Source organism: Anolis carolinensis, chromosome 1, assembly GCF_035594765.1.
Source record: "Anolis carolinensis isolate JA03-04 chromosome 1, rAnoCar3.1.pri, whole genome shotgun sequence".
Classification (NCBI taxonomy): Eukaryota; Metazoa; Chordata; class Lepidosauria; order Squamata; family Dactyloidae; genus Anolis; species Anolis carolinensis.
Window position 1 is genome coordinate 334,563,183 of NC_085841.1, and position 27,710 is coordinate 334,590,892.

Below are 27,710 nucleotides of genomic sequence, written 5' to 3' on the forward strand. Positions count from 1 at the left end.
GAGGGCTATATCATTCCATCCGGTGCTGTGGGCCAGCACTCGGAACTCGGCTATGTACTGGGACAAGGGTCTGTCCCCCTGAGAGAGGCGCCGGAGTTTATGGCCGGCTGCCTCCAAATTGTCTTCGATCCCCCACGTCGCCTTAATGTGATCCAAGAAGTGTTGCGCTGATCTTAGGTGTGGGGAAACTTGGTCGAACAGTGCCGTCGCCCAGTTGGCCGCTGGCCCGTCTAAAAGGCTGTAGATCCACGCCACCTTGATGTCTTCTTGGGGAAACTCGGCATTGCGGGCCTCTAGATAAGCTTGGCATTGGCGACGGAAAACATGAACCTTAGAAGCTTCTCCAGAAAACTTGGTTGGCAATGCCAGGGCCGGGAGTCGGATTCCGCGTTCCTTCAATCCCTTTATTTCTCCCTCCTGCGCATTGAGCTTATCACGGATGCGGTCCACTTCCTCCTTGTCGATGGTGTAGCTAAGTGGCTGGCCACCCGGCATGGTTCCGGTAGACATTCTGGCCTAGGTTAATTGGTGCTTAGGGTGGCGGAGTCAAACTGTCACGACCCAGGCTGCAGAGCACCAATAACCATACACAGAGGCCAGAATCTATCTAATATCTTTATTAAGGAAATATATAAAGTTAGTAAAAGCAAGTGTATGAAATAGTTCAGAAGTAGACCTTTCAGGAAAGGTCAAAATTAGTCCCAAGAAACAATGTCCAATATGAAATATTAAGGTCCAAAGTTGTAATCCAATAACCGAAACACTCACTTTGCCAGGCAAAGTGAGGGGGGATGACAAGGTCCTTTAGTCCATGAACTTGAGCAAGGCTAGGAAATAACTTGAAACAAGGCTTGATACAAGGCAACAAGGCACGGGGAGCGAGAACAAGATCCGTGGAATTACTTGGCAAAATCCGGAAGACAAGGCAAGGCTGAGTCCTGGAAAACAAGGCAAGGTCCGTGGAGGTAAACAAGGCTGGAAACGGGAACGAAGGCTTGGAAACGGAGCGAAGGCTTGGAATCAGGAACAAGGCTTGAAACAGGAACGAGGCTTGGAAACGGAGCGCGCTGTCCACACACAACTTACTCCAGTAGCTGACGAATTGACTCCGCAAGATGCCTTTGTGGGTAAAACACCTAAATAGGGTCTAGTTTTCCCACCAAAGAGCAGTTCTCTGGGGAACTAGAAACGAAAGCTAATCTCTGAGTCCAGATGCATGACTCCTTAAGGTTTCCCATGGAAAGCAGGCTTAATCAGCTGAATTCTTAGCAGCTATCCTAGCACTCCTACGAGAGGCCGCTTGAACTGCTCTCTGATGTTTACAAAACTCGTGGCGAGAAAACACAGGAGATTTAGACTCAGGGCTTGTTTGACAGATTTCTGGAAGACAAATCTCTTGCAGGTGCAAGGTTCCCAAATCTGGCTGGGAAGGTTCCAATTCTGACTGAGACGGTGAAAAACCCAAGTTCTCCTCTTCATCTGGGACTACAGTGCCATGAACGGGACTACATGGCCCATGACTCATCACACTAGGGAAGATTACTATCATCTTTAACCAGACATCCTGAAGAATGGGTTTAACCATGAAAATGCATATATTTTATCGCCAATATAAGAGACAGTATTGTGAGCCAGCATAGAGTAGTGAGTTGGGTGCTGGCTAAGACTCTGGAGGCCAGGATTAGAATCCCTGCTCTGCCATGGAAACCCACTAAGTGCCCTTGGGCAAATCATACTCTCTTGGCCGTAGGGCTGTGGTTCTCAATTTGTGGGTCCCCAGATGTTTTGGCCTTCAACTCGCAGAAATCCTAACAGCTGGTAAATTGGCTGGGATTTCTGGGAACTGTAGGCCAAAACACCTGAAGACCCAGGTTGAGAACCACTGCCTTAAGAGAAGACAAAAACAAACACCTTCTGGATAAATCTTGCCAAAGGAACTCTGTGATAGAGTTGTCTTAGCCTAGACATAAGTCGGAAACAATAACAATATCACAGGCAGTGCCATTTGCTGATGAAAATTAGTGTCATAGTACTTTATGTCCTGCTTTTGGGCTTTCCAGAGGCATTGTATTAATTGTGAGAGTAGGATACCACATATTTATATCCAGTTTTTTCTCCACTGAGCTGAATACAGTGTACATGGCTCTCCTCCTCCCCACTTTATTCTTATAAAGTAAGTCAGGCCAAGAGATGAGTGACTGGCCCAAGGTGGAGACTAGAGCTCAGATCTCCCCAGCTGCAGTTGTGGTAACCACTACACTAATTTTTTTCTAGGACTAAATAACACAGTTTGTTTTCTCTTCACTTTAGCTTGAAATGGTAGTTCATGTTTGATTGATAACTCTAAGCAGTCCAAGCTAAAGAAGTAGAACTAGCATGAAAATCTAACTAGGGCAAAAACAAAGCATTCCAAATCAACTAGGAGTTGATTTGACTAAATGAACCGCCAAATATAAACAGACGGCTATTGTACAGAAGGACAGCAATACGTGGATTTTCTCTCTGGGGGGGGGTGTACAAAAACTCTTTTACACAAGAAGTGCAGATAAACTTGAAGAGCTAAGTATTACCTTTACTCAAAACGTACATTATCTTTTTCTTCTTTTTAAAAAAAAAACATGACCTTTAAAGGGAGAGTCACTGTTTCAGAACAGAAAGCGTCAATCTAAATTAATCCTCACCAGCTTATATTGCACTGTATAATCTGCAATTGCCTTTTTTAAAAGCACATAGGTCACCACATGTATTAAAGCAACCAAATATGAAATTAAACTTTTCACAGGCTCTGTGAGACACCAGAGTAAAGTCAGCCAGAGATGACTATCCAAATAATCGCCCAAACACTTATATTAAATCTAAAATTATGAGGCTTGTATTTTATCTCCCTGGCTTCTCAAGTATTAGGGTGGAGCAAACCCACTACCTCTCCCTGTACACATTTCAGGCATTATTTTTAAAGAGAGAGGCAAAAGAGGCCTTAATTTTCTTTTCTAAAGCAAACAATTGCTCAGTTTGTCTCCACAGCAGACTCCTTATACTCTGCCAGAAGCATTTTGCTTCAAGCATTGCTGATTATACAGCATTAGGAGAACTGGCTACCCATTATATCATATTTGGGCTTCAAGCATACAGTATTCACAAGACGGTTGTTAACAACACTTTTTAACAGTTTAAATCTTATATGTAACTGAAATTTGTTTTAAAAAGCTTGCTTTCAAAAGCTGATATGCATTCCCAACCAAGACATTCAATACTTCCTGCCTCAGGGATGAGAACCCCTTTCATGTATTGCTGTCTGACAGTTTGCTTGATCCCCAGCAAAACACATATGCAAGAACAGTAGTCATCCCTGTAAATAATTAGCAGGGATTTAGATAGCTAACAAGTAGCAGGAGCACAACTCTGTCTGTACAAAAAGGCCTTTATGCATACCTCTTGGAGATGCACAGACATATGTCCCAGTTGATCCTGGCGTCTTTCTACCAGCTGCCTTTCTGAGCGGATTTCTCGTTCTATCTCCTGGAGTCTTCTCTCTACCCGTTCTGATACCTTCAAAAAAGCAGGGGAGTGCTTGTTAAAATGTTGGCTTAAAGACAGAAAAACAGCTCTACCCCTCTCCCATATGCTCACACAATAATGGAGAGAAGGTAAAAAAAAACCTATGAGATATGCAAGGACCGAAACATAACTGTTAAATCCATCATGCAAGAACACAAGAAATGGAAAATATTGCTCCTAGAAGTAATACAAACTGGGGGAGTCTTTGAGAGAGAGCAAGGATAGATAGTTAACTGAAAACATTGAACAATAAAACAATAAAAACAAAACAAAACGTAAGTCTTTTGTTATATCCAACTGGAGTCCTTTCAACAACAACAACAATTCTTTATTGATTAGTCACTTTTAACCATATCAAAACATGTAAAACATACAATATGTACACACTTATGCATACATACAATAAAACCAACTGGAGTCCTTTCATTCAAAGAAGGGTCTGATTCACCTGGATTTTATCAACGGAATAGGAAAAGAAGCTATTTCTCTCACCCCTGCGCCCTTAAATTTCTGAAAAGTTGGGTAACTCTTCAGGACAGAAATAAAAGTGGTACAGACTGATGCAAGATAAGAGAAGTCATCTCTTCTCCCATCCCTGTTGTGATGATGATTGAAATTAACTTCCCATCCCTGTTGTGCTCATGAAACATTCTCCTGGATCAAAAAGCCCTATATCAGCACAAGCCCCACTGTGTTACGATTTGCCTGCATGTGATATAGTCTAAAGTCTTTTCAGTGACAGAACAATATCTTGATCTCTGATTCAAGTCAATGTTCCTCCCCATTACTGAGCAGTTGTTACATGCCATAAGCACGAGATTTTAACACAATCTGGAGGAGCAGGTGTCAGCCAAGTAGGTTATCCAAAGGGCTGTGTGAAGGGAGTCTGAAAAGAGATGGCACTGTTTGAGCATAGAGAGTTTTGACTTTCTTTGAAATAACGCAACAATGCACAAGTTCTTAAGTTTTTCTTAAGAGAAGACAACCTCAGGGTTATGTAAGCTTGCAGAAATCTCAAAAATCAGAGTCTAGGTAAGCAGGACTTCTGTTCATCAGTGGGATTCGCTGTCCTACTTTGCACTTTTTCAAGTTCATTTGCTCAGTTTGAGCTGAGTTACTTTATCATATTGGTTTTCAGATGGTGCAACTTGGGTTGTCTGTATTCCTCCACAGAATACACAAAGCCTTGATAATCCATCACCATGCTATCATCCCAATCCAGCAAAGGATATGCAAGGTTATCTAGGTGCAATTATTGCAGATGCAAATCTGCGCTCCATCTGAATCCTATTAGAATAGCAATCTGAGAGTATGTTTGTTTTTTAAAAAAATATGAACAGAAATATTCAATCCCACCAAGGTCACTAGCTGTGTGCAAGTGGAACTTGGCCAGAGACAATATTTACCAAAATGTTAAAGTTCCCTCTTCTGTGTAAAATCACACTAAATTTCCATATACAGATACCAGGATTTTTGTTGTTGTTGTAACTTTGCTAAATGACAAATCAAGAACTGAATTTGAATAGTTTCTGGCTTCTAAATAATAAAAAAAACATGGCTGAATGAATCAGGAACTTTACTAATATGATCAGAAGAATTATTTGCTGTGATTTCTTTCTTTTATAGAAGGGGACAAAAACAACAAAGCCTCAGTGGAATAAAGAACCTAGCTACTATACAGGCACTTCTTTATCTATTTGCAGACACTACCCTCTAGTGGCAGATAACATTTAAACAGTTCACACAAACCCTTTCTTCACACTAAATGTAAAAAAGGATGGTTTTTAAAATGTACACAGCATTGTATTTGCAGCATTACGTACATTGTGCATTAGGCCTTTGGAATATGAACTGCAAACCATACATTTAAGTTCAATATCATAACAGAATAGCATCAGAAACACTTAATAAAATGAAATATAGTATATTCCATTTTCCTACCTAAAGATTGCCAGATACCAGCCTGCCTGCAACATGTTTTTAAAATTGGCATCCTTACATCTTTAGCTACTATTAATCAGTCCTTTAATTTAAAAAAATTGGCAACCAAAAGCACACACCCAATATTTTACAGATGAAAACCTCAATATGTGTGACTACGCAACATCAGAGTGTAGCCAAAATGTTGTTAATGAGGAAGTTATTAATGAGGAAGATAGTATTATTAATGAAGACCAGACAAACCGGGAATTGTTAATGGGGAAGACCAAATAATAATAATAATAATAATAACAACAATAACAATAACAACTTTATTTGTATTCCGCCCTATCTCCCCAGAAGGACTCGTACAATGGCAAACATTCAATGCTTCAATAAAAACAAACAAATACCGACATAAAATCACAGAAAAACTCATATATGAAAAATCCCACATATAAAAATAACATTAAAACCTCACATCAAATTAAACCTAACATCAATAAATTGAACCAAACATAGTCAAACAAACATTATATGATGACTTAGGAGTCAGCTGTGGCCTCTTTCACTGTCCCTATATTCCAGGATCTGGTTCCAGATTATCTGTTTATCCCAAGTTATCTAGCAGTGGGGACTCATATAATCCAATTCAAAGCAGATAATCTAGGATTAGATCATGGGATATAGGGCAGTGTGGAAGTAGTATCTGCCTGAGTCTACAGAAAAGGGCAAGATTGCACTATCCTCTCTTACCTTCCCTCTGAGTTAATGAACTACACTTGGCTCTTTGAACTCAGTTTACAGCAACTGAAGCTGATGACAAGGGGAGAAACGGGAGGAAGAGAGAGAAACTGGGATGTTTTAAAAACAGGTGAAAAGGTTGAATGGCAGAGGACTTTTTGGGATTGCACCTACCAAATCAGGACAGTTGGGTGGTATGAATGCCTAGTACAAACAGAAGAGGCTATTCAAACTTTATTACATGTATGCAGCTGTAGCCAAGAACCTCTTCTGCTCATGAAAAGGCCTGACGGAGAAGCTTTGTTTAAACTAGAGATCTGAAGAGCCATTCTGTTTGGTCAAACTCTTACACAAGAGTTTTCACAAGTCCTTCTACTTCCTTGCTTGCCATATTTCTCATCATATAACTCGATCCCTGATAAATCTGGAGGAAAGCTACTGAAAGATTTTGCACACTACAGAGTTGGTTAAACGGCCAAAGTATATTTTCCCCTTCTGTTCACGGTTCTTCAGCCCCAAGTCCATAGTTTGAAAATAATTACATTATTATATATTCCTTTTTTTTATTTAGTTCGAGCAAAATGTTTTCGACCAAAGCAATCTGTGTTGCATTCTTCTGGAAAGTGCTCTTCTTGTTTTCTCTTTTTGGAAAAGAATAGATGTTTTAAAAGTATCAAGGAATGGATGATTAATCCATGATTACTGAAGGTTAATGCCCAATTTATTGGAGCCAAATTACTTTTCAAACAACATTAGATGGAAGGTTTTCAAGCAACGCTCCGAAAGAAACCAATCATTACAAGTACTTAAAAACAGCACGCTAGAGTCAAGGGCAGTTAAAAGTCTAAGCAGTTGTAACCATGGAAGAGAACTGCTGAGAACTGAAATTGCAATCCACACACCACCATGCAAAGCAACTTTTTTCAGAATATAGATTTTTAAATCTAATATGGCACAGTATATAAAATACTACCTACAGAAAAGGTAAGAAAAAGATTGCATGTTAGAAACACTGAGCCTCACAAACATCTTCCTTTTCATTAACTGCATCTGACATATTCTCCAGTTGTCATTATTGTCTGTTTTCTCCTGTTTCAGCTGTTTTTAACATATCCCAGGATGCATCTAGAATTAATGCAGTTTGACACTGCATGACTCAATGCTATGCAACTATGAAATTTGTGGTTTGATGAGACACTAGCACTCTTTGGCAAAGAAGGCTAAAGACCATGTAAAGCTACAACTCTCATGATTCCAAAGGACTGAGCAAGGGAAGTTAAAGTGTGTTCAAACTGCATTAATTCTTTAGTGTAGACAAACTCCCTGTTTCTATTCCTTCTTCCACTTTCACCCTTTATCCTCAGAGAACTTCTATTGCTGCAAACTGAAATCAAAATGCAAAACTAACTTGCATTCTGCATGCTGAATAGGTTCAGGCAAAAGCAAACTGCTGCAGCCTTTCCAAGCTTGTCTGTTCTTCCTTGTCACTAACTTTTCCTGTCTGGACCATACTCTGATGTTGCTTAGCCAGACATGGGCCAGGTTTATTTAATGTATGCAAAATTGGAGGGTATGATTTGAGAGTCACTCAGCTGCACAAAAGTATGCTGAGTCTATAAGAAAGCAAGAGGCTATTTTGGAAACCTGGTGCTCTTCGAAGATTGCAATATTTTATATAACATTTATGATTATTTTTTCCTATGTTGTAATCCACCTTGAGCCATGAGGAGTGCTGGGTAAGAAAAAAGTTGTTGTTGTTGTTGTTGTTATATCGGAGGTTTCAAATTTGTGACCCTCCAGATGCTTGGGCCTCCAACTCCCAGAAACCTAGCCAATTTGTCCAATGGCCAGAAATTCTGGGAGCTGAAGTCCAAAACACCTGGAGGGCCACAAGTTTGACACCACTGGCTTAAATGAAAATATTATAATTTATGCATGTATAAGTCGATCTCATGTATATGTCAAGGTTACATTTTGGGGGCAAAATTATGGATTTTAATATGACCATGGGTAAATCAAGGGTCACTGCCCAGATAGCAGAAATCACAAATGCCACTTCAGGATCCAGCTGCCCTAGGATGCCATCTCCATTTTCCCACCCAGCCATTCAAAAAGGCTAGAAGTGGTGCCACAGAAAAGAAAGTCGATGCTTCTTTTACGTTCTCCAGAAATTTGCTACATTCTCGCCTTTTGCCACTCTATTCAGAGAAGGGAATATTTCCTTTTTTGATTAGAGTTAAGGTACAGTACATACAGTGACTCATGGGTAAAACAACCAGAGTTTTTTGCACTGATTTTTTGACAGAAGAATAATCAGTCACTTACTTCTACTTTCCTTTTCTTAATTTTGTGGGGATAGGTAGTTTGATGGCCTTCCTTCCAACCCCACCCCGAAACACAGAAGCGTCCCTCCTGGAAGCATTTAAGGGTAAATCATTTTCTTCAAGGATTTTCATACAGCATGGAGGCTGCAACCAGCAAAACAGTTTTGGGATTAGATGGAGGGCTATTTTTGTCAAAATTTATTTACAACCTCATCAGACAGGGTGATTTTAGCGTCCTAGGACACTTACACTCCATCTGGGGTACAGAGACTGACGCCAGACATCATACGACATTGTGTGCATTTCAGTGTAGGCCACACCCCAAACCGGAGTGAAAGTGTTCTAAGTCACTTCCACCCCAACAAGGGAGACTAGCTTCGTGCTGGGGTGGAAGGCAGAGAGCCTCCCCACAATGGCGACACTTTCCCCATGTGACGAGGATAGCATCGCTGAGAGGGAGCTGCACTTGGGGTGACAGGTTCACCCTGCTGCTCCGTCTTTCCTCCCAAAAGCTCGGCAAAGTGGGATGCTTTGCCAGGGCTTTTTGAAGAGGCCCTACCTTTAATAAACTGAAAGCCTCAACTGATTTACTTATCTTACCAATAAATTTAGCACTGCCTGAAGCTCCACACACATAAAGGATGTCCTGAACTCTATGGTTTACGCTGCTGCAATAGAGGCTACACTATAAGAATAATGACTATAAGAAAAATAAGGTTTTGCTTATTCAGAACTGACAGAAAAGGGTCACGTAAGAAATTCACTGCACAGGTGCTTCAAAGTACACACCTACTAGGGCTCCCTTGATTTTAATCCACAATTTCTGAGACACAGTCCAGATCTCTTCACAAGCTTTCCTTGAATTTCAAGAAAAAGCTGGAAGGTAGCGGTTTGAATATTGGACTAGGATACTGGGTGAGTATAGTTTGAATCCACACATGGCCATGGAAACTATTGAGTGATTTTAGGCAAGTCATGCTCCCAACCACAAGGAAAGCAAAGGGGGAAACCCCTATAAACAAATTGTGCCAAAAAAAAAGAGAAAACCCATGATGAGTTCTCAAGGTCACCGTAAATTAGAAATGATTTGAAGGCACACAATAAAAGATATTTTAATCAGTATTTTTCCAAGTTATTTTAAAAATAAAATCATTTATTCATATTCAAAACAACAATGTCAGACTAAAACAGGAAAACTATTTAAATAGACCAAAAGAGAACAATTTAAAATATACCATATATATGAATACGATATCAGAGGCTTCTTGATAATTCCAGCACAAAATTGTTGATTTATTTGATGAATCTTAATTCCAAAGTTCATTCCTTTCTACTCTACTATGGGTTTCTATATATTCACGAATTAAATCCTTCCAAAAAATTCTCCAGTTGAATGATAAGTTACAGTTTAATTCAGTATCAGTATAATTGCATCACTTGCCTTACAAGTTGTGTCAACGTATGCATGAAATAGAAAGCGGATAATTTCAAAATTAGTCATTTCCTCCCTTATTATCTTTTAGTTTGTAGGTTAACTTCTCAAAGAGAGATGAAAATCAAATTCCACTTAGCCAAGTTCTTTGTGACAAATGTTGTACCAAGTTCCTTTTTTACTATTTCAGTTCTAGCTGCTGTCAAAAACATTCCCATCATCTCTTTTTGAGACAATTGTTTATTTCTTCCCCAAAATTGAAAGCACTAAAAGTTCTCTCTAAGAAGTAATCCCCTCATTTGTCATGCATAAAATAAAATCTATTGCTCGATTTCAAAATTCCTTTATCTTTGGGCGTTCTAACCTCAGTGTGCCACTTTCCGTACAACTTTCCTCGCAGACAATAGAAAGCAATATAAAACATAGAAGGAAGTAATGGATTTTTTTTATAAGAGTGCATCCATGAATACAGAAAAGCTGGAATGCAAATTAGGTGTCAGTAGATTGTAACAGCTGCAAAAAATGCAGGTACAGCGCTTGCCTTTGCTAAATTTTTGAGATGGACTGAAGGGGCACCAAGATCCTTAACAGTGTTTGAAAATGTGTTCAGCAAATTACTAGAGCTAGATTAATGATATCTTTATTTTATAATTTAAATCAGATCAAGATTTGTTTAAATTTTGTTGAATTTTTGTTGTATTTTAAATGTTAGACATGTAATAGTTGATTGGTTATGTTATTTAATTTGGTTTATCTGTTATAATTTTGTTGTAGTTTGAATTTTCTGTTTGGGATCTGGGGAGGCTCATTATTTTCTTTGTTGTGTATTTTGGCATTGAATGTTTGCCACTTCTTTGTTGTAAGCCCCTCTGAGTCCCTCTGGGGAGATAGAGCGGTATATAAATAAAGTGTATTATTATTATTATTATTATTATTATTATCATCACTATTATTAATTGTTATATGGAAACCAAGAATAGCTTTATTCAAAGATCTTGTCTAGCATGAAAACATGATTTAGAAATAAAAATCCGTAAAGCTTCTTGATTCAATTGAAATTCCCAACCATTGTGTATTGTTGAGTACTGATTACACGGCTGTTTTATATTCTTATGTTTTATTGATTTTGTGTTTTTAACCATTTTGTCATTTTAAACTATTTTTTATTTTAAGTATGTTTTTGCTTGAATAGACTGGTTCAAGATTGGGAAAGGACTGCGGCAGGGCTAAATACTTTCATCCTCCCTATTCAACTTGTATGCAGAACACATCATGCGACATGGGGGGCTTGAGGAATCCAAGGCCGGAGTTAAAATTGCTGGAAGAAACATTAACAACCTTAGGTATGCAGATGATACCACTCTGATGGCCGAAAGTGAGGAGGAGCTGAGGAGCCTTATCACTAAGGTGAAAGAACAAAGTGCAAAAACTGGGTTGCAGTTAAACGTCAAGAAAACCAAGATCATGGCAACTACACCTATTGATAACTGGCAAATAAAGGGAGAAAACATGGAGGCAGTGACAGACTTTATATTTCTAGGCACGAAGATCACTGCAGATGCAGACTGCAGCCAGGAAATCAGAAGACGTTTACTTCTTGGGAGGAAAGCAATGGCCAACCTTGACAAAATAGTGAAGAGCAGAGACATCACACTGGCAACGAAGGTCCACGTAGTCAAAGCAATGGTATTCCCCATAGTAACCTATGGATGCGAGAGCTGGACCATAAGGAAGGCTGAGCGAAGGAAGATAGACACTTTTGAATTTTAGTGCTGGAGGAAAATCCTGAGAGTGCCTTGGACCACAAGAAGATCCAACCAGTCCATCCCCCAGGAAATAATGCCCGGGTACTCACTGGAGGGAAAGATATTAGTGGCAAAGCTGAAGTATTTTGGCCACATCATGAGGAGACAGGAAAACTTGGAAAAGAACACGATGTTGGGGAAAATGGAAGGAAAAAGGAAGAGAGGCCGACCAAGGGCAAGATGGATGGATGGTATCCTTGAAGTGACTGGGTTGACCTTGAAGGAACTGGGGGTGGTGACGGCCGACAGGGAGCTCTGGCGTGGACTGGTCCATGCGGTCACGAAGAGTCGGAGATGAGTAAACGACTGAGCAGCAGCAGCAGCTTTGATGTATTGTTTTTATTTGTGTCTGTGGGCATTTTGTCCCATATGTAAGCCGTCCCGAGTCCCATTTGGGAGATGGTGGTGGGGTATAAGAATAAAGTTTTTATATTATATTTTACTCAATTTCTGCCTCAACAAAAGAATTTTAAAAGTACTACATAGGTGATGTCACAAATTGACAAGAATGTAAATCCAAAATTTTGTCAAGGATGCAAGGAAAAAGAAAAAAATATATAAATATCACAATGGATGCTACTGAAACCAGAGATACTTCAACAGATAATACATTAAACTGTATGAATGTGAACATACATGAAAACTCCCAGTTGGGTTTCTGACATAGCAACACTGAAAGTAGCATTATATCAGGTTCAGGTAAATAAATATTTGTCTGTTTAATTCAATATGGTCTCCTGAAACTGGCTACAGATCTCCCACGTCTCAGGTGGAAGTCTACCACTGTAGCTCAATTTCTTTAATGGGAATTGGCCATTTGTTCGTTAAGATTTCCTTGTGTTTTGCTCAACTTTTACTGAAACAAAACTCAGAATAACGCCTTTAAATGTTTAAGCCGTATACATATCACTGTCTAAGACTGCTTACAACCTAATGTAAAAGTATTTATAAAAATATTTTATACTCAATTAAAATATGACAGTGTAATCATCATTAAAACAGACTACCAGCCAAAACAGGTACAGGTTGCGCATCCCTTGCTCACAAATTCGAAATACTCCAAAATCTGAAATTGTCCACATGGCTGAAGGAATGTCAGAAGGAATTAGGAGTGAACATGTGTGAAAGTGACACAGAGCTGAAAAAGACATCTTGAGTTGACAAGAAATGTTATTTTATAATAACAAGTCCCTGCAGTTTCTGATTTCCCTTATGTTGCAGTACTTTTTTCATTAGGTGAAATGATGTAATAAAAACATAGTGTAATAAGTGTTCTTCAAGTATCCAGTTTTCTTTTTATTTATTTCTTTTTTTTTTTTACAAAAGAAACAAGTAGAAACAAATCTCCTCAGTCCTAAAGGCTGTTCTTCAGAGTTTTACTGAAAAGAAAGCCATGGAATACCTCCAAGCTATTTTCAACACCAGAACAAGGAATTCCTTGATTCTCCCACAGTGGGCCACTCTTTTGACGAAAGAACATCACACTTTACACTGTTCTAATGTCTTTAAAAACAGAAAAAGAAAGCACTGTGTATAAAATAAAACATGACATTAAAGACCCTAACAACACCAGCAACTTCTGATTGCCAATGTCAATAAAAGATGTGGCATGCTCACAAATCAAAAAGGAGATGTGGAATGAAGGAGAAAAAATATAGGTGAAGGAAGAGAGCTTTAACAAGATATTAAAGTGAAGGATCTAGTCTACAGTTTTACAAGTTTCCACTGCAAACATCAGCCTTGAATGATCTCTTTTTTCCCTTACCATAAGCTGAAGTGAATGACTTAACCAGGGATATTATGGCTTTGTTCCTGGACTCACTCCTGCTATCAGGAGCACTCCACAAGTGGAATACTAATCATGAATGCTCCTGCCTCTCCTCTGGCACCTTCCCAAATCTGCTGGGGTGAACAAAGAGACCATCTGGAATAATATGGGAGGTTACAGAGAGGAAAGGGCTGATAAAAATCAGCAAGATCCTGCACCTCATCTAAGCTCCTTGTATATGGATTACCCTGATCCAAATTCTTGTATTATTTGAATGCAAGGACTACAGCTATCCAACTCTAAATCAGGCAGATAAAAACAAGGCTCAATCGCAGATATAAAACAGAATCCAAGGACCACAGAAACAGGACGATGACACTTACATCACAAACAGAGAACATGTGGCCTTCCAGATACTACTAGTCTGCTATTCCCAACAGCCACTATTAATTATGCTGGTTCGGATTGATACAGTTTTAACGCAACTGTAACTGAAGGACTTTATTATCTCCATCCATGCCTTGCAAAGATTATGTGCCTGTAAAGCACTGCAGTCTGCTAAAAGGGCTATATAAATGTTAAATACTATCATTATTATCATCCATTAATTTAAGCAGCCCAAGAAGCATTCTTCAGTTTTGCAGGAAAGCAGTGCTTTTTTCTGAGCCAAGTGAAGAAACCAGTGCCTAAAGATATTATGGTTAATGTGGCTGGATGTCCATCTAGAGACCAGTCAAATTAACAAAGCCAGATTTACTCCTGCTCCAGAGGTGCACTGCAGGATACAAAATGGATATCAGAATGCACATTGCAGCAATGCAAGAAGCTGGCTAATTCTCATATCTTGCCCCCACCTTCTTATGAAAGGCTGATTTTTCAAGGCACTTACTGTTTCCTGTCTTTGGGATTCATTGACTCTGTCAGATAAATCTTCTAACCTCCTTTTTGTTTCTGCATCAGTGCTTAGATAGGACAGAAGAAGAAAACGGATTTAAAAGATCAGTTCACAACATACTGTGTGCTACATTAAGCAAACGATTTTTAGCATTAATATTAAATTATAGTGACTATTTATTAAACATTATTCCAGATCTTGCTTTTGTAACTTATCTAGCTAGTGGGAACTCTCACAATGACATATTTCCAAAGAAGAAACATTTCCTAGCCCAGAAAACAAAAACAAAATCAGGACATCACTTGCTCAGTTTTCAGCCATGTTTTTATGTCCCTTCACACTAATTGTTTTTAAATAGTCAATAAAACAAAGCAAATCTTATTTTTTAAGCAGCGCTATGTAGACAATGTGTTAAAGCACTGAGCTGCTGAACTTGCGGACCAAAAGGTCCCAGGTTCAAATCCCAGGAGTGGAATGAGCGCCCGCTGTTAGCCCTAGCTTCTGCCAACGTAGCAATTCGAAAACATGCAAATGTGAGTAGATCAATAGGTACCGCTCCGGCGGGAAGGTAACGGTGCTCTATGCAGTCATGCCGGCCACATGACCTTGGAGGTGTCTCTGGACAACGCCGGCTCTTCGGCTTAGAAATGGAGATGAGCACCAACCCCCAGAGTCAGTCACGACTGGACTTAACATCAGGGGAAACCTTTACCTTTACCTATGTAGACATATTTATTTCGGGGAAGTGTCTACATGCCTGATGTTGCTATTCTGGACAACTGTTTGAATGAGGGTACACACAAAGCACCAGAATGTGAGCTGTCCATCCCACACTTTCCAGTTTTGTGGTGAACAATGCACCCAGTTTGTTACTTCTTGGAATGTGGCCACATCAAGAACGTTAGTTGAAAGCACAATCCTACTGTCCCTATGGTCTAATCATACATCTGCACAGATAAAGCTGGGAAGTGGCCCCTCAAAAAAAAAAAAAAAAACAGGACTGGTGAATTACTAATAACAGACCAGTAACTTTATTCTAGAGCAGGCCTGCACAACCGAGTTGGGAATTCTGGAAGCTAGAGTCCAAAACACCTGGAGGGGGTGCAAGTTACACAGGCCTGCTCTGGAGCAAAGCATTGGACCCTTGTCTATTGAAGGAGGGGTTTTCTACTAGATTCCATTCTGGGAGAAAAGCGGAACATAAATAAAATACACTTTCAGCTACTTCCAGTTTTAAAAATGCAGGAAAACCCCACACAGCTTATTATTATTATTATTATTATTATTATTATTATTATTATTATTATTATTACTATTGCTATGTTTATTTATACCCTGCTTTTTCTCTCCACAGGAAGACTCAAAACATGATGTAGCCAATAGAGCCTGCATAACCTTTGGCCCTGCAGGTGTTTAGAACAACTCCCAGAAGCCCTAGTCAGCTTGTTCAATGGTCAGGAATTATGGGAACTGAAGTCCAAAACATCTGGAGGACCACAGATTATACAGGCCTACAATAGAGGATTCCTGGGAGGCAAACTGGCTCCTAGGAGCTCAGACTTGTCTGCTTCTAGCAGAAAGGTTATGTCCATAAAGGACTCATAGGATATTCTTTTAAAGAAGAAAATTATGAGGGAGCAGGCTTGTTTTCTGTGGCCCTGGAGACCAGGATTCGGAGCAATGGGTTCTAATTACAGGAAAGGAGATTCCACCTGAACATTAAGAAGAACTTCCTAACCGTAAGAGCAGTTCAAAGGAAGAACTCTCTGCCTCGAAGTTTGGTGGAAGCTCCTTCTTTGGAGGCTTTCAAACAGAGGCTAGATGGCCATCTGTCAGGAGTACTTTGACTGTGCTTTTCCTGAATGGCTGGGGGTTGGGCTGAATTGCCCATACAGTTTCTTCCAACCCAATGATTCTATGATTCTATGTAAAATCTACGATGGTGAGATCAGTTCTTGGTGAAATTAATTCTTAAACTGTAATTTCTATGACAGCAAGCACATAAGTTTTCCTACAAAAGGAAAACATTATGTGCAAGATATATCAATTCATTATCCAATAAGGATAATCTATAGCAGCAAGCAGTGACTAGGTGAGAGCCAACTCAAAAATATACTGTCTGAAGAACACCAATACTGAGAGTGGGATGCCTGTTTTCTACATGATTGTTCCATCTGTTCTATGTGCCAAAGTCATGCTTTCTGTTCATACCGATTTCTTCTTGAGAGCTCTCTGCTGAGATCATCTTCCAAACGAACCTGTTCACTGCTGAGGTCTCTAAGTGACTGGTGTAAAGAGTGCAACTGCAATACAACCACATACAGACTAAAATTGTGCATGTTAAATACATTTGCTTGATTCAGCACAGCTGTACACCACTAAGCTCAAAGTAAGCATGTTCTGCATCTTTATAAAGCACGAGGACAAGTTATATATTTTTACAAACCATCTGTTTTTATAGCAAACTAGGTAAGAATTTTTAGGAGTAGCAGGACTACTCCAAAAGATTTCATAACGAGTTGTAGACAGAGACCCAAATGCAATTTGGAGATTCAGTTTCATGAATCTTCATGCAAAATTCAAGGCAATTTATAACTGGGCTCATATCTTAAAGTAGGGGCTCTCAAACCTTTTCAGCCACTGAGCCCTTTTTGAAGCAAAAGTTTCTTGTAGAACCCCAAGAGATATATATATATATCATATTGTATCATATCATATTGAATATACAGTAGAGTCTCACTTATCCAACATAAACGGGCCGGCAGAACGTTGGATAAGTGAATATGTTGGATAACAAGGAGAGATTAAGAAAAAGCCTATTAAACATCAAAATAGGTTATGATTTTACAAACTAAGCACCAAAACATCACGTTATACAACAAATTTGACAGAAAAAGTAGTTCAATACTCAGTAATGCTATGTAGTAATTACTGTATTTATGAATTTAGCACCAAAATATCACGATGTATTGAAAACATTGACTACAAAAATGCGTTGGATAATCCAGAACGTTGGATAAATGAGTGTTGGATAAGTGAGACTCTACTGTATATATATGAGGCATGGGCAAACTTTTTGACCAACATAAATTTAACAATATTTCAGTGGAAGACCCCGGGGACCATCCAGTCCAACCCCCTTCTGCAATGCAGGAAAAGCACAATCAAAGCACCCCCAACAGATGACCACCCAGCCTTTGTAATAATAATAATAATAATAATAATAATAATAATAGGAACAACTCCAGGGGCCATCAGGTCCAACCAACTTCTACCATGCAAGAAAAGCACAAATAAAATACCTCCTGAGTGGCGGGAGGGAAGGAAGCAAGCAAGGCAAGGGGGAAAGTATCTGAGCAGCAAGGGAGGTGAGGAAAAATTCTTCAGGAGCAAGATAATAACAGCTCACTCCAATTTACTGTACCAGTTTCAGACTAAATTCAAAACATCAACAGCAGTAAACTAGTTTACTTCTGAAAGCAAGGAAAGTGTAAGTTTGGCATTAATGAAGCGGATACCATCAACTCAGAGTAGGGGAAAATTTGTGATGCTGTGAGGCAACTCAGCTCAGATATTGTTCCATAACATTGTATAAACAATGAGTGCTTTGAAGTATCTGTCATGAGGAGATGTGCAATAGGACTTAAATACACTCAAGCAGCTTGACAGTTGAAATATAAACTCCACCATGTGGAAATATAATAAAAATGGCAAATAGAGTAAGAGCCAACATTTAATAAAGAATTACACCTACCTGATCTCTATTATCTCCTCGATCAACAAATCGAACAGCAGATCGAGACCGGCGCTGTCTAGCACCCAACGTTGCACCATAGTCCTTGAGGGGAGAGGTAGGCTGGAAGTGACGACCTTCTTCACAAGGTAAAAAAAAGAGGCAAATCAATATGACTTGCTTGTGAAATTCACTCAAATAGAAGTTCACAGGTGTTAGATCACTTGTACCTATCTGATTCTGCCCAGGTCCTAAGTCAGTGGTTCTCAACCTGTGGGTCCCCAGAAGTTTTGGCCTTCAACTCCAAAAAATCCTAACAGCTGGTAAACTGGCTGGGATTCCTGTGAGTTGTGGGCCAAAACACCTGGGGACCCACAGGTTGAGAACCACAATTGCAAAGGACCACCAGAAGGTTACGCGGGTTGGCGAGGCACGTTGATAAAGATCTTCTTTTTTTTTGTAGTGGCCATATTGTTATTGAGCTCCCTCGTCAAAAAACATGCCTGATTCCTTTGTTTGCTGTTTTTAAACTATCTCGGGACCCTTCTACACTGCCATATAAAATCCATATAAAATGGCAGTGTAGACTCATATAATCCAGTTCAAAGCAGATAATGTAGATTATATTATTTGCTAATGTGGATTACAGTTCAGTGTAGAAGGGGCCTCAGACTACCTCATAAGGCACAGGAATGGGGAACACATGGCTCTCCAGATCTTGTTAGACTGCAACACTCACAATTCCTAGCAAAGACAATCAATGATATTATAGAGGGATGATGGGAACTGTAGCATTATAACATCTAGAGCAGGGGACCACAAACCTTTAAATAGAGGACCAGTTGGGAGGCCGGACTATAGTTTGAAAAAAATGAATGAATTCCTATGCACACCACACATATCTTATTTGTAGTGCAAAAGAAATTAAAGAATAATACAATATTTAAAATGAAGAAGAATTTTAATCCACATATATTTACCAGTATTTAAATAGGAAGTGTGGGCCTGCTTTTGGCTGTTGAGATAGTCAAGTTTATCAGGATTATTATTGTTTTGTGCCTTCAAGTCATTTCAAGTTTAGGGCTGCATCTGGATTGCGGGCCTTAGTTTGAGGATCCCTGACTTAGAGGGCCAGAAGTCCATCCCCCCACCACACATACACACAAACACCTTTGTTGTAAGAGAAGTTTCAACCAATCAAAAATGGTAAATAATTCTTTTTAAAATATATATATAATTACTGATTTCATAGTAAGTTTAGCATCTTGGGGCCCTTCCACACAGCCATATAACCCAGAATATCAATGTAGATAATCCACAATATCTGCTTTGAACTGGATTATCTGAGTCCACACTACCATATAAACCAGTTCAATGTGGATTTTATGTAGCTGTGTGGAAGAGGCCTTAATGATCAATGTATCAGTTGGTTGTTATTATATTATATGATCATCATCATCATTATCATCATCATCATCTTTATTTATATCCCGCCTTTCTTCCCATGGGGTCTCAAGGCGGCTAACATCTATCCACAGTAAACAGTTTAAAAAGAGCAATACAAAAGTTAAAAAAACAATTAAATAATAACAGTGTAGTAAATACAGAATTAAAATATAGCAAACACATTAAAATGGCCTTTAAATCTCATATCCCCCCCAATCCCACCCCCACCCCCCAGTTTCCCTTTACCCTACCCCAAGGTATGTTATAAATAAAGTGACTAACTAATTTGAAGTAGTTCTCCAACTGATTTTGAAGGTAATTATCAAAACATCACAAAGAAACTGCAATGTAAATAATGATCTTACGAGTTTGATGTAAGAATGATGTAACAACAAAACTACAGTCATCCAGTAGAAAAGCTGACTGTTTCTGATAGTTGATGTTCACCTATGGCCAGTGACAATAGTGCCAAATGGGAATTGGCTCTTATTCAAAAAGTCAAGAACAACCTTCTCTTTATTATACAGAGAAGAAGCAAGTTACAGCCTTTCCAGGAATCCATTCTTTCTCTCAACAGGTAAGGATACAAAGTACTATTCTGCATTACAGTAAACTGTAATGCTCCAGAGTTAAGGGAAACCACCAAGTATTTTGATATACTAATAGAACAATTCAAAAGTAAGTTCTGCTAAATTCAATGAGGTATTATGCCAGGTGCAGCCTAACATTTCATTAAACATACCTGGAGTAGTACTATCCAGGTCACTCGCGTATAAACTTGAAAGAGATGCACTTCTTATGCCTGAATTTCTCAATACACGTTGGCTCCTTAATTCGCCTAGAGATTGTTCCAGTGTTTCTTTAAGCTGAATTAAAAGAGCAACTTGTTAGATTGACAACAGAAAGAGATTAAGTGTGGGGGAAAATGACACTGTAGACAACCAATTAGATAATGTAACAGAATGAGGAACAGCATAGAAGAGAAAAACACTTGTCAGTCAGTTAGGTTCAACTATTTCTATCATCCATATTTGTGTGTGTCCCAAATACAGTAGAGTTCCGGTTATCCAACATAAACAGGCGGGCCGAATGTAGGATAATCGGAACTGCTGGATAATAGGGAGGCCCTATTATCCCTCCCAGCAAGCCAGGTGATTGGCAAAGGAAAGACTCTCATCCCTCTGGCAAGCACCTGTTTGAGAATAGCCCGGTGCATGTTGCTGCCTAGCAACACACACTGGGCTTCTCCCAAGTACCGGGTGCTTGCCCGGAGGGAAAAGTCTCATCCCTCCGGCAAGTATCCAGCACTTTGGAGAAGCCCGTACATGTTGCTAGGCAGCAACATGCACCGGCCTTCTCTAATCCAAGTGCTTGCCGAAGGGACGAGACTTTTCCCTCCGGGCAAGCACCTGGCACTTTGGAGAAGCCCACTGCGTGTTGCTGCCTAGCTGGGTGCTTGCCAGGAGGCATAGTCTGTGCCAGCACCCTGGGTCACACGGCCTGGCCTGGCACGCCAGATAATACAGTATGTCGGATAACCAGAAATCGGATAACCGGAAGTCTACTGTAACCATAAATAATACCTTGATTTAAATCCTTTCCATTTTATTTCTAAACTCTCTTTTCTTTCCCTCACCTTGCTGAAATGTTAAAAACCAACTGAACAAGAGAAAGGCTTGGAAAGAGATATAAATAGCAATGGATGGAACTATACTAGAAACCATAACCAATGATCATATCCAAAAACACATTTATGCAAGTGATCAGGAAGCAGTATTGACATATTTAATACATGCAGCAGTCCCAGGATTGTGGCAAGCATCAGCAGTCAAAAGGTTAAAATAGGCATCATGGGCCTGTTATGGCTAGTTCTGTACAACATTAGAAGCAAGCACTCATGCTAGCTGATAACTGTTTCATAAAGTTTCCTCCCATCCCAACCTACTCTAGTCTAGTGCTATTAATTTTTCAAACCACATCAAAGAGCTGCCTTTAGAAGAGTTAACTGTTTCTCACTGCTTCCTTGCAGAGAAAATCATCCATCTGGAAGCACCTTACATTAGCATTCAGAAGAGTCATAACTGAGCATACATTTTAAAAATAAGTAGTTACAATTAGTGCTATTTCATAGCCATTATCCAGAAATCAAGTTAACAACTTAAAACAGTTTCTATAATAGCATTCTTCCTTCCCATGGACAGATTGGATAATTAGCAGTTATACTGAGGTTTCCACTATTCTCACATCTTAATATTATATTCAAGAAATGAAAGAATTCCACTTCTGAAAGCTCTGATATAGGTATTAGAATCTCACCTAATATAATAGGATACTGACAGCTTCACATCTGGAAAAATATGTTGCACTATCCAGACATTTTTTTATGTATTTTGAAATCAAAATACATACGTGCACACACAAACACATAACACAGAGGGAGGGGTTAGGCAACTGGAATCTTCCAGACGTTTTTTAATTGCAACTTTCAAAAGTCCTATCTATGATATTATAGATTGCTCAAGGTAAAATGTGTTTCAGTTATTACAAATAATAAAGTATGGATCTGTCAGGAGAGTGTGTGAATGCAATACTAAGAGTAGTTGATTAAATGTTGAAGATTTGAATAAAGCTGGAGTATGATGATGGGTAGGGAGTAATGAAGACTGAGTGGTCTGTCAGGTTTAGTTCATGATTGGAGTTTAAGAGCTTGAGTAGCTAAGACAGTCAGAACAGATCTAGGTTATCTAGGAGATGAGAATGAGAGTCATTGAGTTCTTACATTCCAATTCTGTTAACAAATTATTATTTTCTTTCTTTCTTTCTTCTTTTTTGTTTTAGTTATCTTTGAGGGGTGAATACTTTGATTTCCCTGTGCCATTTTCTTGTTTTCTCTATACGTGTATGATTAGGTTTGTGAGTCTGTTCTATTAACTGTTGCCCCTTCAGATTTTCCATCTGCTCTCCACAAACGTTCTAAATTCATTAAGTTGCATTGTCATCCTTCCTCAAATTAATGGTAGTTAAATTAGATTGAGAATTCAATTTCATTACATAAATGATATTATTCAAATTCATTGCAGTTGAAACGTTTGAATCATTGACAGTAAATTGAATCCTTTTTTCCACTTCCAAATTAATTCATTCTTTAATTATGTTTTTATTACAGAGGTATTATGAGGTTGCTGCTGATTTAAGTTCTTAAACTCTTCTTGTTTCATTCCAACTCAAATTATTCATTCAAATTATTTCTCAAGAGGGCAGAAGGAGCAATCCAAAACCACTGGGATAATCCTTCTTGCCAGCTGATCATGACAGATGACCCAAATTTCAAATCAATTTTAAATATTCCCTGCTTCTCTTGCCCATTCAGTTTTTCTTTTTCTGCCTTGCCAGCTGGTCGAAATTATCTCTCTTTTCTCTCACTGATGCCTAGAATCTTCTGATTCAATGTGGCAACTAGAAGACACAACTTTGCTTAAATTTCCTAATCTCTTTCTCGCTCTGAAGAAGCAATGCCATAAAGTCTATTGCCTTAATTTTCTTTTTAATTTTCTTAACCATTTTTAGTCTCCCCCAAGGTAATTATTATTCTAATCTAAAAGTTTTTGTTTTCTCCAAGGGGGCATAGAGAATTTCCCAACTGAAATTTTTCTTTGAGTTCCCCTGTCAATTCTACTCTTAATTTTCTCCAACCTAATGACCAACTACTATAGTTTAGTTTTAATTTTAATGTTGTACAGTGAAAGAAAGCTAATACAAAATTTTGTGGGCTAGAAATGAAGGTTACTGCATATCCCAGTAGAAAATTGCTTTCATTTAAAAAAAATTGCAAGTGTACAATTGCAGATAATGATATAAAATGAATTACTGAATCTATACTCATCTTAGTACAGCAAAGTACACAAGAAGAAAAGGCCACACACTACCACCAAAGTACTGGACAACCTATGTTTTTGAACTATAAGAACCATAATTCCTAGCCAGCATAACAGCAGAAAGGCTCAGGAAATTATAGACTAAAAGTAAAATGTGAATGTTGTGGGTGCATGAAGCATCACAAAGCACTACTGTTCACTTGCTGTCTGCATTCAGCTTGGAAGAGACATTAACAACAAGAAAAGGCTGCTGTGCCATTTGGCAGGCCCCAGCCTTCCACCAACATCGACAACTGAGCTACTGAAAATGGTGGTCCCTGAACCAGTGTCAGTACCCAAGTCATTGGCTGCCAGTATCTAAGAAGTTTCCAAGAAAGAAACAAACAATTACAGGCAATGGGCACGTATTTAGCGCTGTCCCCCGCACATAGGAAAAGAGTAAATGCCAGCCCCCCCCCCATCAAATAGCATGAAGAGCATTGAATTAGATTAAGTTAGTCTAAACCACCTCACCAAACCTCAGCAGAAAGCAAAAAGGAAAACATATATCACATTTTAACAAGCATCAAGTAGTAAATTTTAATTTTCTCAAGGGCTGCTTACATTTGTAATTGCTTCTGTTTGCTCATTGTTGTACTCTCGATACTTGCCTAACATCTGGTCCACATGTCTCAGGTTGCGATTGGTATCCTTAAGAAAGATGTTTGGAGAAAATGAAATTAAATAAAAAATCCCAGCTACAAACATGAAAATTCTGTAATCTCTGCTACTTCTAGAATTATTCTTAATGCCAAATAAGAGAATTCAATTTAGGGATACTTATAATGGAATAAGACAATCATTGGATACTGAAAGTTCTTGCAAATACTAATGTGGATGAAGAGATCTTTCCACGATGACACCAAAACCCCTCTCCTATTATTAGCCCAATTAAATCTCAACAGTTTTTGAATTTAAGTTATGTCACTCCAAAATGTGTTTGTCTGCATTTTTCTACCTTCCTGTCCTCTTAGTTCATTAATTCATCTTATATGGAGAAACCCTTTTTCACCCTCTTAGTCTGTTTGGGATTTTACTGATTTACTTGATCTACAACCAAGTGTGCCTTCTTGTGTTCTTAATAACACTCAGATAAAACCTTTCACTAAAACTATTTTGGGGGAATTCAAACTATATTTTTTAACAAAATCGACTCCTAGTATCAAAGACTTCCTGGAAAATAAGCCCACTAATTTCATTTTTACAAAAGATATAGAATAGTTTGGGAGGTAAATTATTCACAACCTGCAAAGTGCTTGCTAAAGTATGGATCTTCTCTGTGACCTCTTCAACACCATGACTTTGAGTTCTGGTTGCTCTAACAGGACCCCGTCTTCCAATTCTACGGTGCACATGGTCAGAACCACTGGAGGAATCTGCCATTTGTATCTTAAAGAAACAAAAATAATTCAGAAAACATGAAACATTTGCAACATAACAGTTTCTAATATTTGTTTATATTCTAGATTCACATCAAGAAACGAAAATGAAATGAAACCCAAGCCTACTGGTTTGGATTGTTCCACTGGAAGTTGACTGGAAGTTAACTATAGAATTGCACTGGAGAACATAGAGATTCCTAGAAACAAGATTTTAATGAAATCCACAAATGTGGATGGCTGACTATATCCTCAAAAGTCAATAAATGATATATTCCTAAAACAGCAAATTAGATTCTTTGAGACTTGTTGAAATGCCTGAGATTATTTCATAATAATAATTTAACTAAATTTATCTTTATTTTGTTTGCTTTTATAAAACATGAATTGGTTCTTGTTTTGGTTTCAACAACATAATTATATTGTGCTAATCATGGAGTGTGATCCTTGCCTCACTCATACAATAATACTTACTCCCAAATTACTGCACTCACAGAATTTCACTCAGTGCTTTCATTTGAAATTATCAAATCAAAGCAATTTGAAGCAACTGAAATATCCTCCTGTTTAGGAATGCCATTTATTCTATGACTTGACTGCTTTAGCTGATCTTAATGGATGTTTTTGTCAGAAAAAACATGTAAAACAGAATTGGGAAACTTTTGGCCCTCCAGATCTTGGTAGCTTCACTTCTCAACAACTTTAAGCAGCCCAGTCAATGGTACGCATGATGGGAGTAGGAGCAAATCAACAGCTAGAACTCAGGTTTCCATCCCTGATATAAAAATGTTAGTGTGTCATTGCTATGCAAAAACCTCTCCATCCTTCTTCAGTATCATAACTACTATTGTTTGATGCTCAAGAGAAAGGACAAATCTACTCACTAGGTAACTCACTATGGTTACCTTCCCAATCACTACTTGGAATTCTACTGCTTACTCCCAATTACATTAAGTCAACTAAATCAGTTATGGAATGGTGAATAGGCAAATCTCATGGATTTAATGTTTCTTCTCTATTCAAGCCTGCTCTATAGGATTTAGGCCTCTCCCATGTGCAGGCTTATAAATAAAGGATGCATCCATGTGAGTGTCAGTGGAATCTTTTCAGGTTAATCCTGGGAATATTGGTGCCATTGTATTAACTGCTTCTGATTCTTTCTAGTTTAAACTCTTCTATTTTCTCTTCTATTTCTGAAAACCTCAGAAAACCTACTAGCTATGTCTATTTGTGGTGTGGAGGAGATGGGTGAGTAGAGGGGGAACCCCACACTGAAAACTGTACTGATGTCCCCATTCCCAGTTCTTCTCTAGGACTTTTGGATGGGTGGCCATATACCACCTCTTGCCCTGTACCCACCACAGATGATAACAGATGTCATCATGTCCCTGCCTGAAGTTCATCCTCTCCTGAAAGTACCAGCTGAGGTGCAGAAGAAAAACTTACTGTCTTAAATCTTAAATCACAACTAGGATTCCTATTTCTTCTTTCCACTCACCAGCAATGGTTAGTGCTGCAAAAGGGGATGGGAGAAGTTCGATCGTCTGTAGGTCCAACTAGGCCATTAGTCTGAAAGTTTCCCTTCTAAACGATTGCTCTGCATATTCTTTCATTCTGGTCTTGTTTAAGACTCAGTAACTGCCCTGACATGAAGCATGACAGAATCACATGAACAGATCTTATGCCATAATATTAAAACAGTATAGCTATCGGCACACACTGTTCTAAGCACCACAAACGTTGTGACTTCTACATAAAGTCAAACTTAAAAAAGAAACAAAACACAAATCCTATTTATTTTCAGTACTGCATCTCTCAAAACAAATAGTCAATTCAAAAGAATAGAAGCCACATTGTTACAAAGCAAAAGGAAAGGTTCACTCAGAAGAGACTGCCAACAACAGCAATGAAGGCAGAAAAAGGAGAAAATGCAATTGGCTGAATTATACTCATTCCAAAATAGGACAATTTTTTGTTATAACAGTGCTCATTCCCACTTATATAACTCAATAAGTTATTTTTAAAAAGTGATTTGGCCAGTTTTTTCTCCAAGAAAACAGACTTCAAACAGGGCTGTGCTAATCTTTGCACTTATTAAATGAATTATTCTATCATTTGCAATAATGCTTCACTGCTCAAAGTAATTTTGGCCAATCTAAAACAATTGTTTACAGGCTTTATTTTTTAGATGTCTGCTATAAATTGATGAAACATAAATACAATAATAGAAATTGTACATGAAATTACTTGAGTGTTCTACATTAGGCATACTAAAATCACATCTGATCTTAAAAAGCAAAATAAAACAATTTTTGCCTGTTTCTTGCTGCTTTGCTTCTGTTAAACACAAAGGTTTTTAGCTGTTTGTGAGAGAGAAACATTTTCAAGCTTGTGCTCAATCATTTCCCCAAATATGTACCAAGCACCAACTTCCTGGGGGGCAAAGAAATAATGGGAATTGTGGTGTATGCTTTTAAAACCTTTGCCTGCTAAATTTTTACACATCTTTTGCTGAAACTGCACTATATATATATGGTTTAGGCCAGGGGTCCCCAAACTTTTTAAACAGGGGGCCAGTTCATGATCCTTCGGACCGTTGGAGGGCTGGACTATAGTAATAATAGTAGTAATAATAATAATAATAATAATAATAATACTGTAACAACAACAACAACAACAACAATAAAAAAGAGGGTTGGTAGAGACGCTTTGGGCCATTGAGTCCAATCCCCTTCTGCCTTTGTGCACCGAAACCACAAGCAAAGCACCCCTGACAGGTGGCCACCCAGCCT

At 38.6% G+C, this 27,710-nt stretch overlaps 1 protein-coding gene across 9 annotated transcripts in view; it reads right to left on the reverse strand.

Moving 5' to 3' along the window:
* Positions 1-27,710, reverse strand: part of cep128 (centrosomal protein 128) — a 284,185-nt gene that overhangs the window by 249,057 nt on the left and 7,418 nt on the right. For 6 of the 9 annotated variants that reach the window (XR_010002021.1, XM_062968036.1, XM_008117790.3 and 3 more), the window contains exons 2-8: positions 24,785-24,928; positions 24,104-24,190; positions 20,368-20,491; positions 18,201-18,319; positions 16,658-16,749; positions 14,441-14,513; positions 3,433-3,549 (exon numbers count right to left, since the gene is read on the reverse strand). Coding sequence is in view for 8 of the 9 variants with exons in the window: in XM_062968036.1 (XP_062824106.1) it covers positions 3,433-3,549; positions 14,441-14,513; positions 16,658-16,749; positions 18,201-18,319; positions 20,368-20,491; positions 24,104-24,190; positions 24,785-24,922 (750 nt within the window). In the remaining variant the exon portion in view is untranslated. Of the gene's footprint in view, positions 1-3,432; positions 3,550-14,440; positions 14,514-16,657; positions 16,750-18,200; positions 18,320-20,367; positions 20,492-24,103; positions 24,191-24,784; positions 24,929-26,416; positions 26,562-27,710 lie in introns of those variants that run through there. The other 3 variants (XM_062968021.1, XM_008117882.3, XM_008117979.3) reach the window with 3 other exon arrangements.